The 20,470-nt window shown below is 38.5% G+C and overlaps 1 protein-coding gene across 6 annotated transcripts in view; it reads left to right on the top strand.

Annotated features, from left to right (window-relative positions):
- LOC149449847 (glutaminase kidney isoform, mitochondrial) overlaps positions 1–20,470 on the top strand; it is a 172,622-nt gene that overhangs the window by 106,675 nt on the left and 45,477 nt on the right. For 3 of the 6 annotated variants that reach the window (XM_089692706.1, XM_089692705.1, XM_089692707.1), the window contains exons 12-14: positions 1,839–2,015; positions 2,824–2,955; positions 3,191–3,283. In XM_089692706.1, the coding sequence (XP_089548832.1) occupies positions 1,839–2,015; positions 2,824–2,955; positions 3,191–3,283 (402 nt within the window). Of the gene's footprint in view, positions 1–1,838; positions 2,016–2,823; positions 2,956–3,190; positions 3,284–4,397; positions 4,444–5,091; positions 18,726–20,470 lie in introns of those variants that run through there. The other 3 variants (XM_089692709.1, XM_089692708.1, XM_089692710.1) reach the window with 3 other exon arrangements.

The raw sequence follows: 20,470 nt of genomic DNA, 5'->3' as shown, positions 1-20,470 counted from the left end.
ACTCGACCATGTCAGTCTGTATGCTTAACCCATTCTCTACCTTACAGAATTTGCCGCCCACCCAGTATCTGCAATAATGATTCTTGTTATTCACCTGCCCCACACATATCATGTTGAGGGAGAAGTTGGTGTTTGGTGAATGAGTAAATACATCATTGCATTGAAGTCTCCCTCATCGCCATGTATGATATGTGTGGAGCCTCCTTACACTGCTAGTTTCTGAGAACAAGGAGCCGTGGTTGCTGCCTTTCACACATAGCTTTCCCACACTTTGTCTTACTAAGAGTGTCAGGCCAGAAATCTCTAATACACTTCCTATCCACATTGTAAGACTACAAAAGCTTTAACTGAAAATGAAAGTCTGGTGTATTGGTGTTCTTGCCTAACATAAGTAGTGTAAGGACATGTGGGTTAGCCATCACTTCAGTGTGAATGACAATTTTCTCTTCTTTGTCCTCCATAAACACAAGCATGATTCAAGTCTGTAAAAACTGACATTAGTTTTGGGGAAAGAGGAAGAGGTACTATGTCCACTGACTGTGTCTCTTTGGATTTGAGAGGTTTTATAACACAATGCTATTCAGGTGGGATAGTATGTGTTCAGTAACTGTGGCTAGAGGGACAATGCACCATTGGCCTGATGTATCAATGTAATACCGCATTACCATTGGTCTCATTTCAGGCATTAATATCAGATGAAATGCAGCTCTTAGTTTATGAACAAGGTTGTGGTTATTTCACAAAACCTTGTAAAAGGCTTCCAGAGTGCCTATCCTCAGTGTTGTATTCCACACAAGGGTGTTGGGAATTCTCAACACCTAATATGGTGAAGACATTGCTGGCCAAGATCCCGAGGAACCTTTTGGCTGTACTCTTGTATGGAATGCTTCACCAGTGATTGGGACACCAAAGGGGTTCAGCAAAAAGGGTAAATAGGTAAATGTACATTTTTTTTTTCTATTAGGAAAACCTGTAATATTTTGATAAGGCGAACACAGTACTGCATAACTCTGTATTAGGAATACAAAATGTATGCGCAGAAACTGAGGCTGGGTTTTCTGTGCTCATTAACTTACATATGATGGAGAAAGTCATATGCTGGAGAAAGGCCAATATAGAAAAGTAGATGACAAAGAAAAATAGAGAGAAAAAGCTTATGCAAATACAACACCTAGGAAGCTATGTATAGTCATCTCTAAACTGCAATATTCCTCACTTAAAGGGTACCTTTTTAAGTATTGGATTATAGTTATTATTCCTAATTTTTTTGAAGGTATGTTTTTTTTCGGATGCAGGCTTTGGTTTTTTGGAGAAACTGACCCTGAACGAGCATGTGACTATCAGATTTTGTAACACCCAATATGCGCAAGCTTGTTCCTGTTCAGAAAGCTCACCATACTGTGACACCAGGATCAGTATGACAGCACTGATGAAGGATGGTGGATGGAAACTTTTTTACCAGAACCATTGATTTATAGCTCAAAAAGTAAAGAGCCTTATTTATCCAGCTTTGCTGTGGCAGCCTTGCCTTGTAAATACTATTCGTTTTTAATATTTGTTTTTAAGATGGCATTATTGTACTTTCCAATTTCTGAAAGCAAGATTTTTTTGGGGTTTTTTTGGGGGTTTTTTTTGTTTTTTTTGGGCCAACTTCACAATGACATTTGAGATATTATATTTGCTGTTAGTTTCAGTATCTCGGAAGTGTTTAAGATATGCAAAATAGGCATTTCACCTTCTCTGTAGTTACATTTTTTTTAAGCAAATTCATAATTCTGTTAAAACATTTTTTTTTCTATATTATACTAATATTTTATGTCTTCTTCCCCCCTATTTAGTTGTGTTCCATTGAAGTGACTTGTGAATCTGCCAGTGTAATGGCCGCAACCTTGGCTAATGGTGGCTTCTGTCCAATAACAGGAGAAAGGGTGCTAAGCCCAGAAGCAGTGAGAAACACCCTAAGCCTAATGCACTCCTGTGGGATGTATGACTTCTCTGGGCAGTTTGCATTTCATGTAAGAGCCTGTTACAACTCGTTTTGCACTATTTATGCAGATGAAGAAGATATACATGATGAAAATCCCTTTTTAGCAGGGAATTGGAGCGTGCGGCCAGTTCCCCAATAAAGTAATTCTTTAAACTATCTGTTTAGGTTTATGAGAGTTTGAGACTTGGTTTGCCAGCACTCTTTCCTGACCAAACTGTCTTTTTCAGTGCTCCCCTCCCTATTTGCATTGGTCTATTAAATTGATATTAAAGATTATTTTTTTATTTGCTTTAAAACATAAAGGCCATACCTTCTTGTTCTGTGCAATGATATTGCACAGAGTGCTGAGGGGGCAACTGTGTAGGCGCTCTCCCATCCAAGCTGCGTGCATTCATAGACACAGCGCAGCGTGGCCATGTTGCCCACTCCTTCCTCACTGGATTTTACTAACCGAAGCAGGAGCCTATTTTTTTTCTGCTTCTCTCAGTCTCCTGTGAGAATAGGAAGAGAAAGCAGCGCTGCTGCAGACAAGGCTGCACTGTACCATGAGTGGAGAGAGGTAAATGTTTGGGGGTGGAGACCAGAACTAGTGGGACTTTTTTTTTTCTTTTCTTTTGTTCTTTGTTTTTTTTTTCTTAATGCTGTGAATGCATGAAGGTGAAAAAATGTTCTGACTTTAGAACTATTTGGTAGCAGTTTCCACCGGATTGTCTCTATTGTCAGTGATAGACCTAAAGCGTTATATAGAACTTTCAATATTAATATCTTATCAGAAATGTATATATGTCAAAGGTGTCTTATCAGTGTACTCAAATGCTTTCTTTGGTCTGTCATAGGTTGGCCTCCCTGCAAAATCTGGAGTTGCTGGAGGGATCCTTCTTGTGGTCCCCAATGTTATGGGCATTATGTGTTGGTCTCCTCCCTTGGATAAGTTGGGAAATAGTGTCCGTGGGATACAGTTTTGTCAGGTTTGTAAAGAAAGGGTGTAGATGTTTAGGCTTATGATATCCTTTATTTTGCTCTGAAGAATAAGAGTCGCATGCATACAACCACTAGTAAACTATGATATGCTGTTATTCTTTAGTGATGATGTCCATCTGATGATTGACTCCTAAAAACGCTATTTCAAATAAGTAGCCGTAGTTTGCCTTGCTTGCTTTTTAAAAAGATGCAGAAAACAGAGGTTTCCTTTTGTTTTAACAGGACTTGGTAGGACTTTGCAATTTTCATAATTATGACAATTTAAGGCACTTTGCAAAGAAACTCGACCCACGTAGAGAAGGAGGTGACCAAAGGGTAAGTTTAACACACTTTAATACCTTCTTTGGTATGCTGATTGACTGCTTTAATACTTGTTGCAATGTGGCCCTCAGTGTTGGAAAATTATGAAATATAAGAAACCAAAATGCTGGCAGGTATGCTTGATTAAGGAAAAAAAAACGGAAATTGACCCATCGTTGAAATGTTAAGTTTATACATGAAGAAGGCTAGCAAGGGGGCACATCGGCTATATTCTTCCTTGTACAAAACAAGCCCTTGCTTCGCTTTTCATAGAACTGTGCTTCTGGACAGTTTGCCGTTTTCTCTAAAATAAGGAAAAAGCATGACCTAAATTCAAATGTAATTTGTGCTGCAGATTAATATAAAATCAAATCTATTTTAGTATGACTCCACTGCTTATTCATTAGACATCATATTAGGACATCACAGTACTGTATGTAATGACCATCTTAACAGATACTATGAAAATAAATTGATATTGAACTGTGGATAATGTACCTGAATGCTAAATATGCAAGAGTTTAAATAAGTGTGGACATCCAGCTGGTTGTGATAGACCTAAAACAGTATGTGGCAAGAATAATATTGTGGAATGAAGTGTTGAGATTGTTTAAATTAAAAAAGTTATCTCGTGCATATATGGAGAGGTTGATAATACAAGGTTCCGTTTTGGCCATAGAATATTATCTGAAATGTGCACCATGTTGATGGTGGTAAAACTGACAGTTGTTTCTTAATGTAAGTTTATTTTACACTGGGACATGCATTGTGAGCTAGTACAGTAGAAATTCAAGAGAAATGAAAGCGGTGAAAAATATGAACTATTCTGCAACTTATTATAAAATGTTAATTAAAAAAATGTTATTGGTGGACAACAAATGCAAAGACACATTAGTGTCTTTCGTTAGTTCGTAGGATAGCTGTCCTGTATGCTATTTATTTAAAACCTCAAGTTGAAAGCAGAGGGGGTCATCCATAAAATATTGTACTTTTTTTTTAAAGATGCACCAATAAGTTTTAGCTGTGGAAAGTTCACGTTAAAGGTGTATAATGATACTCTTTCCATGCATAAATACATCAGACTAATGAAAGTTGACAACATACTTGATAAAATGTATGTACCTCTTAGGATATCAGACATGAGCATTGAACAGGTTAATGAGAGAAGACTAGAGGTGAGAGTGTGATCTTTGACAATTTACTGCCTGCATGCACTTAGAAATTAACTAGGTGGTGAAGCAAGGATTAAAGCCCTGGAGTTTTGCACCTTTAAAAGTAAGTCACCATTGGTAGCTCCCACATTTATTACCCTGCAATTTTACATTAATCCTAAAGATTAGGGATGGGTCTTAATCCTTATGATTATTAGAACTAATCCAGTGGGTCCAGAACCACTGGAATTTCATGTGAAAGTTTTTAGAAATTCTTTAATTTTAGCTTTTCAGTGGCCATATTTCATGTAAAAAACAAATTCTATATGTGAAAATTCTGTAATGATCCACTGGCTACAAACACTGTAGACTATTGGTGTTCTCATTTTACAAACACTGCTGAAGCCACATTGTTTCTGCTTCTGTAAACTAATGATCGAGTAATATATGTATGTGTTGTAAAGGAATATGTGAGTTGGCTTTGGCTAAAATATTCAAGGTAACAGAATTTTTGATGTTTGTGGACTTGGCACCAGTTTCTTGTGCGGTTTTCTTTTTTTTGAAAAGTTAAAACACTAGCCTTTTGCTTTGCATTAACCTTGCTTGTGCTTGTTGGCTCTAACAAATGTGTTTGCCACCAACACCATTCTTTTACATTTTTTTTTATTTTAGTATTGATCATTTTATAAACTAATCAATTATGTATGTTACTTGAAGAACCAACTTTCATTTGGACCTCTGGACTATGAACATCTGCACCAGGAACTTGCACTAAAAGATACAGTATGGAAAAAAGTGTCACCAGAATCAAATGAGGATTCATCAACAACCATAGTATATAGAATGGAAAGCCTGGGAGACAGAAACTAAGTACACTTGCTCTAGTTTTGCAACATTCTTCATTGTATGCATGATGCGTAGATAGTTCCTCCCTTGAAACTACTGTGTACTGCTATTTATTTCAGTTTTACATTGCATGTTTGCTGTAAAGCAAAACTGGAAATAGCTTATATCATTCATGCTTGTTTATGGATTTAAGTGCTTTTCTCTAAACAATCGTGGTGCCTTTTTATAGTAGTGATAGGCCCTAGATTGCTACACTGCTGCAGACTCATGCAGTATTTAGCAACTTTGTTATAATAATGCACTACGGCTACAAGAAAGCCAGTTTAGGCAGCTCTAGTATTTTAACTATCCATTGTGAGCAGTATTTTAATCAGAAAGCATAATTTATACCGTATTTGTATAACATGCCTGACTTATTTGCGAATATATTGGTTTCATCAAAGGTGTGTGTGTATGTATATGTGTGTGTGTGTGTATATATGTGTGTGTGTGTGTATATATGTGTGTGTATATATATATATATATATATATATATGTATGTATGTATGTATATATGTGTGTGTGTGTGTGTGTGTGTGTATATATATATATATATATATATATATATATATATATCACACACACACCCAGGCCACTTTATTAGGTACACCTGTTCAATTGCTTGGTAATACAAATTGCTAATCAGCCAATCACATGGCAGCAACTCAATGCATTTAGGCATGTACACGTGGTGAAGACAACTTGCTGAAGTTCAAACCGAACATCAGAAAGGGGATTTAAGTGACTTTGAATGTGGCATGGTTGTTGGTTCCAGATGGGCTGGTCTGAGTATTTAAAAAACTGCTGATCTGCTGGGAATTTCACGCATAACCATCTCTAGGGTTTACAGAGAATGGTCCGAAAAAGAGAAAATATCCAGTTAACGGCAGTTGTGTGGGCTAAAATGCTTTGTTGATGTCAAAGGAGAATGGACAGACTGGTTCAGCTACGACATTGAGATGGAAGGGTCAGAATTTGGCATAAACAACATGAAAGCATGGATCCATTTTGCCTTATACCAATGGTTCAGGCTGGTGGTGGTGGTGTAATGGTGTGGGCAATATTTTCTAGGCACTAATAAGGGGTACCTAATAAAGTGGCCGGTGTGTGTGTATATGTATGTATGTGTGTATATGTATGTATGTATGTATGTATATATATATATATATATATATGTATGTATGTGTGTGTGTAATTATATCACAGATCAGCCATTATGACCACCCACCATAACAAGCATGAACTCCACTAGACCTCTAATACCACCTCCTGTGGTATCTGGCACCATGTCCTCCACAGATCCATTTAAGTCCTGTAAGTTGTGAAGTGGGGCCTCCATGAATCAGACTTTTATTTCCAGTACACAACCCAGATGCTCCATTGGACTGAGATCTGGAGAATTTGGAGGTCAAGTCAACACCTCAAACTCATTATTGCTTTCCTCAAACCATTCCTTTTTTATAAAATCAATTTTTGTTGAACAAAATAGTGGTCTGCGACAGGTTCAAAGCCTTTCAAACACTGTAGATTGTTACATCAGTACAAGAGAGTAAAAAGCAATGGAATATATCCAGTAATATCCTCAAACCATTCTTAAATTCATTCCATTGCTCCTTTGGTACTGTTCTGATGCTCATGTGCCCATTGTAGGCCTTTTTGGCTATGGATATGATCATCATGTGCACCCTGTCCGGTCTCTGACTATGCAGTCCCATATGCAACAAACTACAATGCACTGTGTCTTCTGACACCTTTCTTTCGGAATTGGCGTTAACTTCCTCAGCAATCTGAGCTACAGTAGCTCTTCTATTGGATCAGACTACAAGGGCCATCCCTTGCTCCCCGTGTGCATCAGTGAGCATTGGCCTCCCAGAACCTGTTGCCGGTTTTCCTGCCTTGGACCCATTTTGGTAGGTCCTGACCACTGCAGACACGGACAACCCACAAGAGCTGCAGTTTTGGAGATGCCATGACTCCGTCATCTAGCCATTACAATTTGGGGTTAATCAAAGTATCTTCAATCTATAAGCTTGCTCATTTTTTTCTCCACTTTCAAAACATCACATGGAAGGAACAACATTGCTGCCTAGTATATCCCACCCACTTTGAGATACCACTGTACTGGGATGATCAGTCATTCACTTTACCTGTCAGTGGTCATAGTGTGTGTGTGTGTGTGTACACACAGATAAACTGATTAAAACTATTTTGATAATACTTGGGAAAATGCTTCTCTCCGTTTTAATATTGATTTATACATTGCTTCATGACAGATGCTAAGTAATGGCAGTGCCCAGTAGACCGTTTTAAATGGTGTGAAGATGTGATCTGATTATGTGAGCAATTTAAAATCTTTTTACCCAATATATTTACATTTAAAGTGCAATTCCAGGCCAGCAAACTGCCTATGCTATTAGGACTCTTTCACATCCGTTCAAGAGGGGAGCCGTGAGCAGTTTTTTATTTTTTTTTTATATCAATGCCTGGTCAGTTTGTGAAAAAGTATACAGTCCTTTTTACATATGTGTGTGTCTGGACCTGGATTGACTCATAGGTAGAAGACTCACAGAGAGAAGTCCATTTACATCAAACTGCCCATAGAGCTGCATGGAACTTCCAATCATTTTCCGCCTTACGGACTGACAGACGGACCTGATCAGAAAACCAGTATGATAGGGCCCTTAGGAAACATTTGAAACTTTGCTAGTCATAAAGTCCCTTAAATTTCACTTTAGAATAAAAATCTTTTTTGGAGTTTTATATAATCTAATGTGTCCAAATCCCAAATTTGTCCAAAACAGCTCAAAGGTACGGCAACTCGACACTGTCGAAGGCCTGATGTAGTCATATTCAGTAGGCTTTTCAAATTGGTAAAGTTTCCTGATACATTCTTTTCCATGATGCACTAATTTTTCCCAGAGCTTAGTGAATGTGGTGAAGCTTCATTTTGTAGAGAGTACCTAATAAGGTGCAAGGAAAATAAAAAAGTTTTTTCTTGCCTGCACATGATTGGATGATGGAAGTCGTCAGAACGTCGCCACATTCTTAAAGCTCTGGGGAAAATGAGTGAAGCTGCACTTGCAAAGTGCACAGTCCATTTGCCTTTAGTAAATCAACCCCAGTATTGTGTGAATGAAATGTACAAAGCAAAGCTCTGAGCTCCCTGCTGATTGTAGAGCTGTAGGTCTGACTCAAGGGGGGATATCTGTGGAAGACCACTGTTGACACAGAGACCAGCAATCTAGCTTTACAGCATACTACCAATGAAAGGAGTTTTCTGTCAGGAATGTAGGAGGGTTATAGAAATGGCAATACTCCATTTTTCCTCACTTGCCTTAATTTAGACCCACTTGCATTATCACTGGGTATCTGCACTTTCATGCAATGTAGGCAGATCATGGCTAGTGAGAGGACCCAGCTGCCTGAAAACATCACCGCACCCTTTTTTTTGTACTCCTCCAGTACTCGAGTCTTAAAATGGAACTTTAGTCAGAAAATTAAGTCCTGCTTGATGACTTCAGGCGGGCCCCTTTTTAGAGGTATAGCTATATAAAACATTAAAAATAAGTGCCTATATGGCACTTGTTTTTACTGTTGAGTAATACACTGGGATTGATTTACTAAAGGCAAATAGTCTCCGCACTCCAAGTGCACTTTAAGTGTAGTTGCTCTAGATCTAGAGGAAGCTCTGAAATGAAGGGAAACTTCTGATTTCTATCCTTCAATCATGTGCAAGCAAAAATGCTGTTTTTTATTTTCCTTGCATGTGATTGGGTATTCTTTGCAAAGTGAAGCTTTACCTCATTTACTAAGCTTTGGAGCAACTGCACTTGCAGTGCACAGTATATTTGCCTTTAGTAAATCAACCCCACTGTCTCACTCTGCTGTTCGCATGCTCAGTTGCTTTCCATTTTTGGCACTGTTATAAAAATCAAAGCCACTAGAAGCCAATCTGCTGACTTCCTAAAGATTTAATTTTGCTCAGGGGCTCCGGGCTTTAGCTAAATGACAGCCTCCAGCAAGAAGAAACGGGAACAATGCTGGAGGCAATTTACAGCACACACGAAATTTGGTAGCATAATTATTAATGTGGCATGTATGTTCCTTGCTAAAGAACACTTTTTTTTTTTTTTTAATCAAGTTGTTATGGGTAAAGTTCCACTTTAAGCCCTCATGCAAAACATGAGCTGCCTCTTGGGAGGAGTTGTGCAAATATCAGAATGCCTTGATATGTCGGAGTCAGTCTGGAGCAGTAAGTGTTCTTAGGCTTACTTCATTTGCACGTAGACTCCCATATGTAACGCTCACAATGTGATTCTGCACCTCCATGATTGAATGAATAAAAAGGGGAGGGCCAAAAGCAGTCAGGCTGTGAAGGAAAGATCTAGAAGTTCCTAGATGTCCTTCAGCCCAGAATTGAGGTGGGCTAGATGTGATGTGTTGCTGCTTCCAAACCAGACTGAGAAGCTTGCAGTGTCCATGGAATTTGGAGTAAGCAATTTCAGTACAGAGGAGCCTGAACAACTATTCAAGACTAAAGGAAGGCTGTCCATCCTTAATGTCCGTTTTATGGAGGGGGGGGGGGGGGCTTTATTTTTGTTTGACCAGAACTTGATGGCAGATGTTTTTCATAAAATATCGTTTATTTAAACTTTTGTGCTGCCTTTCAAATTACAATAAATACTACATGTTGCAAAATAATTACAAACCTTGATTGGTGCAAGTGTATATAAACTATGATATCAAATGACAATAAGCAAAACAATGTACATATAAATTATGTAACAATACAAAATATTATTGCAATAGTCAAAACCAGCACTATTATACAATTATTAATGATATTCCCATTAAAGCAGAACTTGACTCTATAAAACAACATTGACAATCTTTAATCCTTATGCTCCTAGCATTAGTAAATATAGGAACGTATATAATTTACTTGTTTTTAATTTTTTACATTTCTAAAGTTACTTCCAGGTTTCCAGGCTTAGGCAAATGATGTCATACATTCCAGGAGTCTTCACAAAGATGGGGGAGGGGGGATTTCTCAGCTAAGCACACCCTTCCTTCTGCCTGCATGCCTGAGCTAAGGGCAGATGGATTCCAGGATGTAAATGCTACATGAATCCTCTTCCCTTACCCGATGGCCATGGCAAGAAATGCTAGGAGGTGTTTTTCAAAATGTTATTTCTCAGCAAAATTAAGCATGGAGACATAGATGGATGAGCTTGATTTGAATTTTAAAAATTAATTCAGTAGCATTTTTGGTTTGTGGTGCTCAGATGCAATGTATATCTGCTTTAACTGAGTCCTTTTTTTTGTAATCATCAAAACTAAACATGAGTCACACAGTTTGTGAGATGATGTTCCACCGTTCACATTGAACCTTTTTATATTATAGTAGTTCTGCTGTGCAGGGTCCCTGGGAACCGCTATAGTGGGTGATTAAACTCCCTTCCTTAGAAATATCAGTTTAAGGAAACAGCAGTATAATCACTTAGAAAAGAGGAAAAACAGTACTATCAGTATAACTGAAATCAACCCATCTTCATAAAAAATTACTCTTGTTTAAAACACATACAACAGCTCCTCTGAATATAAACAGCCCCAAGAAGAGACGTCCCCTGCAGCTCACTGACCGGCTTGTAAAGGGGGGAAAAAAATCATCTGATGTGTGCTACTGCTGTAGTGTGTTCTCTGTTCTCTCTCCTCACTACACTGACACCTGTCTGTGTGTGCAGAGCCAGCAACAGCATGCATCAGATGATTTCTTTTTTTTTTTTCCTCTGATACCAGCTGGTCTGAGTGGTGAGCTGCCTGGGGACTACTCTTCTCCAGGCTGATCTTGTTCAGATGAGCAGTTCTATATATTTTAAATGCGAGTACATTTTTTATAATGATAGATTGATTTTAGCTATACAGAGAGCACTATATTTTTCCTCTTTCTGAGCAATTCTACTAATGCTTCTTTATGTTGAGGTTTCCAAGGAAGGGTGCTTTTAATAATCCATCAGAGCTGTTCCCAGCTGTTGTGGTGTTTTTTTTTTTGTTTTTAAGGTAAATTTATTAAGTTTCAAATAAACATACAAGAAATAATAAGGCACTACAAAGCGAAATAAAAACGAGAAGCGCACAAACCTTGCGCATTACCTCAGTAAACAAAAATTTATTAATAAGAAAGGTACTCACAAACAGCGAATAAAATCAAGCATGTAAGTCCTCACAGGGACTTCAGAGATAGAGAGCCAGCGCGAGTCCCATCATGGGGGTAAACACTCAGTTCAGCTGACGCGTTTCGAAGGCCAAACCTTCTTCATCAGAAATAATAAGGACCAGGGTACCCAGTGATGTGTGCATAATACAGGTCGTACAGAATCAAAGAGAAACCAGATAGTAAGTCTTACAGATATTGTATACAATACCATCAGTGGTACATTACAAAACCAACTTGATGGCAAGCTAAGAGCTTATAACTTAGACACCACATGCCCTAAGAGGAAATACAGAAAAGGGGCAAAATAGTCTAAAGCTCATTGTCTCCAGATACAGAGGAAGTCAAGGTAGACCAAACGCTATCATATTTATGCAGACAACTTCTAGCAGTATAGGTCAGTTTACAAATGTGGGTTAGGTTTCTCACTGAGGCCCTGCCTATGTATAAACTAGCAGCAAATTTTTGGATTCACGAAGATCCTCATCCCCAAAGTCTCCAAGTAGTTGCCTGTTAGTATTACAGATTTAGGTAAAGCTAGTTTTTCTTTCATAAATTTAGTGATAGAGTACCCAAAGGACCCCACCCTGGGACAGGCCCATCATATGAAAGAAGTCACCAGTAGTAGTATGACATCAATGACACTCTGGGGAGGGCAATCTACCCATCTTGTATAGCCTGAGTGGAGTATAATGTCCCCAGCTGTTTCAGGGGATGCTGCATAGTAGATTGTTTGTTTATAATATAAAGGTCCAAAATTTGAAAGAGAAGTTCACCTTTAGGAACATATTACGTGTTTTTAGGGTGAAACGTGTAACATGTTCCCATAACTGCTGCCACCCTCCCTCTGACAAAGTACGGGGAGAAGTCTCCCCGTAGTATCTGTCAAATTTGAAATCGGCGCTGCCATGCGTGGATCCACCCACCGAACTTCGTAAATGAATGAATTGCAAGTGCCGACAGCCTTAGTGGCTGTTTGCTTGTAGTTTTCAATGAATTAGTAGTTTATTGAAGCTCCCTGTCAGAATATCTGCTTGCTCATACATCCTGTACTGCAAGCAGATATTCTGTCAGGTCTGCAGGCGACCTGTATGGGATCAGTGATCTAGTGACCGCTGGTGCAATGCTTCCAGGCTCCTGTAAACAAAAGTAATAAATTCACTTTTTTTTTTTTTTTCACCTGCAATTATTATTTTTGTCTAAAAGGTGAACTTATCCTTTAAAGTGAGTGTGTGTCCACAGGAGTCGATGATGTAGTGGAACATCATTTTACAAATTGTTTCTGATTTACGTTTAATTTTGATGGTTATCAGAGAGGACTCACTTAATCTACTATCATTGATAATTGTATAGTAGTGTTGGTTTGGACTATTGCAGTGATTTTATTTTTATTATTATTAGACAGGATTTATATAGCCCAACAGTTTACGCAGTGCTTTACAACATAAGGGCAAGACAGTACAATTACAAAACAATTTAATATAGTAGATTTCATATTTTTATATAAATTATACATACATTGTTTTGATCACTAATCAATGATCGTAGGTATTTAAAGCAGAACTCTAGGCAGAAAATGTATTACATGTAAATGCTGTTGCCTTCATACCTTAATCCAGTGTTTCTCAACTCCAGTCCTCATGGACCCCCAACAGGTCATGTTTTCAGGATTTCCATTATTTTGCACAGGTGATTTGATCAGTTTCACTGCCTTAGTAATTACCACAGCTGTTTCATCTGAGGGAAATCCTGAAAACATGACCTGTTGGGGGTCCATGAGGACTGGAGTTGAGAAACACTGCCTTAATCCAAGATGTTCTTTTTATTCACCAGATGTTTATCTTTGAGAAATCCATTAAGCATTTTATGAATTTCGGGTCTCAGTCCCCTCAACATCTCCACTATAAGACCGTAATTACATCCCCACTTGCTGTAGTAGGTGGATCCAGGAGTCTCAGGCTCCCGGTCTTAGACACCCACTATTGCAGCATCATTTCAGGAGATTTCTGGTCTGTCCCGCCTCCAATGACCTCACACAGTGACTGACAGACCTAAAGTCTTCTAGTCTGTCTCGGCTCTCCACGCCTGTTAATGCTGGGCTGTGCAAATGAGCACTAGGCTTATATAGGCAATACTACTGATTGCTGTATTTTTTTGGAAACCCAGAGTTCAGCTTTAAGCATGATATAATTTGTTACATGTAGTAGTTTTAGAAAGTGGATTAACACTGTGGGCACTACAGCTGATTAGATTACTACAGGAGAGCGGAAGAGTTTAAAAAAAAAAAAATGTTATATATAGAAAAAAATCTCTATTTTGCTGTATGAGACCTATAAGCAATGAACTGCAGGCATCTGCAATTCCTTGTAGTAACCTGTTAAGCAAGAATTGTGTTTGTAAGTGTTTGTGTTAAGGCCCTTGAAGCAAACCAGTACTTGCTACTGCCCATTGAGCAAAGCAACAAGTGAATACCCTGTGCAAGTTGATTTCTTGCAATTTTGTCTGGCTAATGTTAACCTTTTACTCTGCCCTCAATGAGCAAAGCACAGGGTCACTTTTATTAGAAGTTTTGTCCCCCTGAAAAATTTAAAATTTTCTTTCTTCTTTTTTTTTTATGTAGTTATATTTCACTGCTTATCTATTTAAAAAAAAAAATAACATTTTCAATTCCAACTTGGGGCTCCATAACGACATTTCTAGCCCTCTTTTAGCAGGGGCACAGTACTTGCCAGTCTTACCATGTCATAGGGATAATTCATCATTTTAAATGCCTGAATTATAATAGTCTGTATAATGTTATATTTTAATTTAAAGTGGAACTAAAGTAAAAAATGCTTTTTTGGAGTATACTAGCCAGAACAGTCGGTCACAGCCCTGGAAACAGTGTTGCCTGCAGTATTTGGCCAGGATTTTTACAGTAAGCCACACCACTGAAGACTTATGATGATTATTATCATTATATGCAACCTTTTTTTTACAGAGCATACTTAAACAGTTTTACGGGTGTTCCACATTAAAGAAAATGCTATGTTTTAGCATACCTGTGCACTACCTGTAATAATAGTATGATGTTTTAGAAAAGACTCACTTGTTTTATGCCAATTTTGAAGGTGTAAGTAATGGAGATGTTTTAAGTAAAAATATTAAAAATGCTTGGTTTTATTTTTGTAAGCAGCTTTAGCAAAAAGTACAAACACAGCCAATAATAGTAATAAATGCGCTACAAAGGAGCTCCTGCTTGGCAAAATATTCACTAAAGTTAATTAACTCCTCGAAATAAAAATGTGATATTTTTTTTTTTTACCATTATTCAAATTTGCACCTTGCACAGAAGGACACTGATTGGTTCAATTTTAAGGAACAGCTGTCATAAAAATAAAGACATTTCTTGTTCATAAATGAAACTAGAATAATTGAGTACTGTCCATGATTATTCAAGGTCCAAGTGTTGGCAGGTTATGTGTGACATGTGATTTTAGAGTCTGCATTCTTCCCTGATGTTAGTATTATTTATAGGGGATGTGCAGGCTAAGGTCAGGGAGTACATCGGATTACTCCTAGATCTATCCAAGGACATAAGGATCATGTGACGTGTAGAGGGAAGAATCCCTCTTTCATTAGAATGGTACAATCCGAAAATGATGCTGCTAGTAAACTAAATAACAAGATAGGTATGGAAAAGCATTGCTTTAGTACAGATCTGTTAAATATATTTTGTTTTACAGAAAACCTGTCTACATTTTATTTATGATAGAAAAATGACCTTGAGTTTTATACTTTTTGATTTGAATGTTTCTTGTAAATGACCCATATTATTAGAAATATTACAAAAAATGTCCTGCAGACAAATTGATTAGTATTAGCTGGTGTGTTAATTGCCAGGTGACAGCTGTTCTAGTCCATCTGCTTCTAGTTGTAGTTATATTAGCCTTCTGTAATTGGCATCAGACGTAAGCTCTTGCTGATGGAGTCAGCGGTTCAGAGGCATTTCCAGGCCAACTGGGATATGCAATCCCTTCAACATCTTCTCTATTGCATACTTTCATTTGGAGTCTTCCAAGAAGGCTTCCAAACCCGTGTGGGGCATATTCACACTGAACGTTTTACTGTATTTTTAGGTATGGCAAATTGTATGTTTAATTTTTTAATGGTTCTGTTAAATTACTTTGCAGTTCTTAGGGAAAAAGAACCCCACAGGCTGTGATTTTTGTGCCTTGTGATCTGTAATGAAAATGCATCTAAAACTCATGCCAATGTTGTTAATTGGTTAATTTTGGTGTGAACATAGCCTTAAGATGGCCATAGATGAGTAAGCCTGTCATAAATAGAAACAAAGTATAAGAGAGGCTTCATACTGGCTTGGTTTCGGTCCTGCACAGCTAACCGTGGGTCTCATGCATTTAGCTTTGCTTTCCCATAGACTTCTATGATGTCCCATGGTTTTGGTGCAGTTTCAGAAAGCGCATCAAAGATGCAGTATGCAGGAGTTCTGGTGTGGTTTCTAAAACTTCACCAAAAACCACAGGACCTCATAGAAGTCAATGGGAAAACGCAGCTAACATACATGAAAAATGCAAGTTAGCTGCACTTTAGCAAAAGGGTAGTGTGAAGCTGCCATTAGAGATGCCACACAACCATGATTTCACTCCACTATTTTCAAACCATTTTACATTTTTATTGTTTGCAACTGGTTCACATCTATGCATATAGAGTAGCATACTTTAAAGCTGTAGTAAACTCTAAAAAATAAACGGTCCCTGTGCAGATCTAAGTCATAATGTACTAATATGCACTGCATACTAGTATATGACAGACTTGCCTACAAATGAGCCCTCCAGCGCTGCAATATGTGTCTCCCCAGTCCACAGCAGCTTCCATCCTTACCTGGTCTTTCTTCCGGGTTTTGTATCTTTAGTTGCTTGAATGGCTGGACCAAGGTGATATCACTCCCGCACATGTGCAGCTCAGATCACATTACCCACTGATAGGTGGTGGGGGGGGAATTTATGACAGAGGCCTGTAGGGTCTCTTTTGTTATAAAAGCCCAGCCTGATTTTTTAAATATTCAATGTAGGGATGCACTGATACCATTTTCTTTTTATCAGCGAGAAGGAGTACTGATACTTTCGGTCAAGTACTCGCTGATACCAATTTAGTATGATTTGCGTCAATATAAAATATATGGAGGCAAATTGCACCACCAAGATTAGCATGGATTTGAACAGGAATGTGATTCCTGTCCAAATCGCATGCGGTTTCCCCACTGCTCCTGTGTGAACCCAGGTTGTCATAGCCCGAGTTCACCCAAGAGCAGTGCAGTGAGGTTTCCTGCAGTGGAGAGTGGAGATGTATGCTAAGGAGGCAGATGCTCCATATTCTCAGTGATAAGAGAGGAGAGAAAGCGGCAAGGATTGGAAATTCACGCAGCTTTCTCTCCTCTCCTTGCAGTGATGACAGTTCGGGCTAGCGGGCTTTTGATTGGTCAGCACCGTCACATGGCTGGTGCTGACTAATCAGATGCAGTTTTGATTTCTCTCCTCTTACCGCTGAGAATATGGAGCAACTGCCTCCATAATATACATCTCCACATGCTCACTCTCCGCTCAGCCTGGGATCCATGCACGGAGGTTTCCTGCATTTCTCCTGTGTGAACTTGAGTTATGGCAAGCCTGGGTTCACACAGGACCAGTGGGGAAACCGAATGCGATTTGGAGAGGAATCACATTCTTGTTCAATTAGCATGCTAATCTTTGCAGTGTGATTTGCATCAAAACAAATTGCACGGCAAAGTATCGGTTTCCGGTATCTGGAGTATTTTCACGAGTACTTGAGAAAATACTCGGTTTCTGCACTGATACCGATATCTGTATCTGTGCATCCCTAATTCAGTTCACTACCACTTTAACATTGCTTGTCTCTGCTCTTCACATGATGTAAGGTGCATGAAAGTTTCACCTCATTGCAATGCTGTTTGGTGATCAGGATCACCTACACAGACAGTTCATTTTTAATTGTCTCTGAATTTAAGTTTTTTTATAAAAATAGTGTTATAATTCAGATAAACACAAGGAATTGAACATGAAAAAAGGAATCCTTTTTATAATTCTCGCATGTTTTCCAACATATGTAATGGTGTTGCTTGCACATGAACTTCACTTCCTAATACTCTAAATCATTTTTTAAGCAGTTATAAATTGGGCAGCACATGGAAAGTTATGTTCAAAAAAACATTCAGCTTTGACAGCTTCTCCTGAGAAACTGTAAAAGTGGAAATACGCTTTAAAAGTTAAACTATGCATTGCTCTGGCTTAGAGTATCATTGTAATATTCAAAAAAGTGTTAAAAAGGTAGAGTTACCCTTTCTGCAGGCCAAACACAGGCAAGAAAAACAGACTATTAGAAAATGATGTTTTGGCACCTAATTGTGCATCAGTATTCAGTGTATGCTGTACATCCTCTGCACTCTGAGTGATGCAATGAATTCATTTAACTTGGTTAAAAAAAACTGCATCCATCCAGTACAACTCCCCATATAAGCCAGTGTCTCATTTAGGTTAATATGTTTAGGCTCCTTTGCGGTGTGCTTAATGCAAACATGTTCATTTGTGTTGCATTAAGGCAGCACCTTGAATGTGCTACCTAACACACCATAATGGAACTAAAATTGGAGGTGCATATATTTGTTTGGATGCACTGTCAGCACGCTACCACACATTGCAGTGTTCTGCAAAGCAGGTGCACCAAAAAGGAGCACTGGGGTGCCATTCACATATTGTGTGTTATTTGATAGTAATATTACTTGCAGGGCTAGATTGAAAGGCCTTATTATCTAGGTTTTACCTGCAGTAGGATGTGGGAAACAGAAGTTATTTCTGCTCACCAAAGAGGTTGCATAATAAAGATCGTATACAAAGATCGTATATAGAGAGCTTACCAAAGAGCTTAGAGTTGTGTCTTATCAGTATAGTTTGTTGTATATGGTTTTCTGGTTTATCCTTTATAAGCAACTTGAATATCAAGACAATGTAAAGTTCTGTTTACTTTGTACATTTCTATTGAAAAACTTTTCAATATCTGTGTATATATAAGTTCTGTATTGTGCAATGCTATTATTATTATTATTATTTTTTTTTTACATTTCTTTTTATCACATTTTATTTCCCAGCATGTTTTTTTGTATTGTGCAATAAATTTACTTCATAATTTCTTTGTTTTTGGAAGTGATCTCATATTTATTTATTTTTCCACATTATTCTGAATGTGTAATCATTTGTTTTTCCTTCTTAATTGGAACATTTCACACGAGTTCAAAATAATAATAAAACAACATGAATTATGCATTTTAGAACACATGGTAAAAGTGCATTAAACTGAACGTGACTATCACAAAAAGGCAGAGGTATAAATTGTCATCTACTTTAAAGTGTATCTATAGCCAGATTTGTGGGGTTTGGGGTTTCTTTTTTTTTTGTTTGTTTGTTTTGGGGTTTTTTTTCAAATCGCATGGCGAAGGGCTATAACTCTCCTGTCAGGTTTTATTGGTATACAGGTTAGAGATATTTTTCCTGATATACTGTGTTGGAGATAGTAGGTGTGGAAAAATCTGCAACCGGGAAACCGACCATAATAAAAAAGCTGACAGGAATTCTAGCATTGCCCTGCTTAAAAAGTATGTTAACGCAAAATTAAAAAAGAAAAACCATACATTTCTGCAATACATGGACATTTCTCCATGTTTTATATCTTTATTCCTTGCAATTACAGTTAAATATTGTCTCTCTTCCAGCTGAAGTTGGTCCTGCCCATTGTCTTTTTGCTAAACCCCTCAGGGCTGGGACAAGGGTGAAGGAGGGGCAGAAAGAGCAATTTGCCCCGGGTGCCACTACTGTATATGAGGGTGGTGTGCTGGGAGGTCCTGCAGCTCTTTTCTCCCTGCCTCATTGCACGACAGGGCTTTTTTTGTCCAGAGCTCAGCGATATTCAGTACTGGAACCTTTGGCACTAGCCCTATGCTCCTTGCCATTCTTGTGCTGGCTTCTGTGTTCACAAGTGACAGCGTGTCCTCGGTGCAGAAAGAGCAGCTGCCAGGAGGCTGAGCTGTCATTCTCCCTTGCTGTGCAGTGTGATAGCACAGCCTCCTGGCAAACGCTCCTCCTGAGCTGAGGACTGGGTAAGTAGCTGGGAGTAAGTGGAGGAGCTCTGTGCTTGGGGCAGTGGGGGGGAAATAGGGAATGAGCTTTGTAGTGGGGAAGGGAAGGGGGTCTCAGGGTTGAGGGAAGAGCTCTATACTGGGGGTGGGGGTGAGGGAGGAGCTTTGTAGTGATGTTTCTTCCAGTGACACCACTGTACAGGGATTTTTTTTTTCAGTGACACCACCGATGAAGGGACATTTTTTCTTTCAGGGATACCACGGACTTGGAGCCATTTGTTTTCATCCCACTCACACCACTAACTCATGAATATTTTTTCATTACAGTGACATCGCTGACATAAAGAATTTTTTTTTTTCCTTTCAGTGACACCACCAAACCAGAAACATTTTTTCCTTCGCCACTGTTAGCCCCATATTTATGCACCAATTTTAAACAATGCACTGTAGTGTATCATAAACATCAGTACTATTTCATTGCATGCAACAAACATTTTAGTGCTTACCACTTTTGGCCCCATCCCCTCCTCCACCCGACAGGTGAAGGGGAGGTGTTTGGGTGCATGCAACAGTGCAACATGTCTTGATGTCCTATTGCTGCAGATGATTTCAAATTACACTCTCCTAAGAGTCATGGGATCGTTTATCAAGTGTTCCAAGATGTAACAGAATCTGTATTCTGGAACCTGGGTTGTCTCTCATTATAGGGTCTTCTTCTGCAGAGTCTATTTCTGCTCCATTAGGAGAAGACAATGCCAATTAAGGACTTCCTAACTGTTTGTGCCTAGCAAATGGACCATTCT

Source organism: Staurois parvus, unplaced genomic scaffold, assembly GCF_062004578.1.
Source record: "Staurois parvus isolate SC_StPar_1 unplaced genomic scaffold, SC_StPar_1.0 ptg000601l, whole genome shotgun sequence".
Classification (NCBI taxonomy): Eukaryota; Metazoa; Chordata; class Amphibia; order Anura; family Ranidae; genus Staurois; species Staurois parvus.
This window is presented reverse-complemented; position numbering and strand designations above follow the sequence as displayed.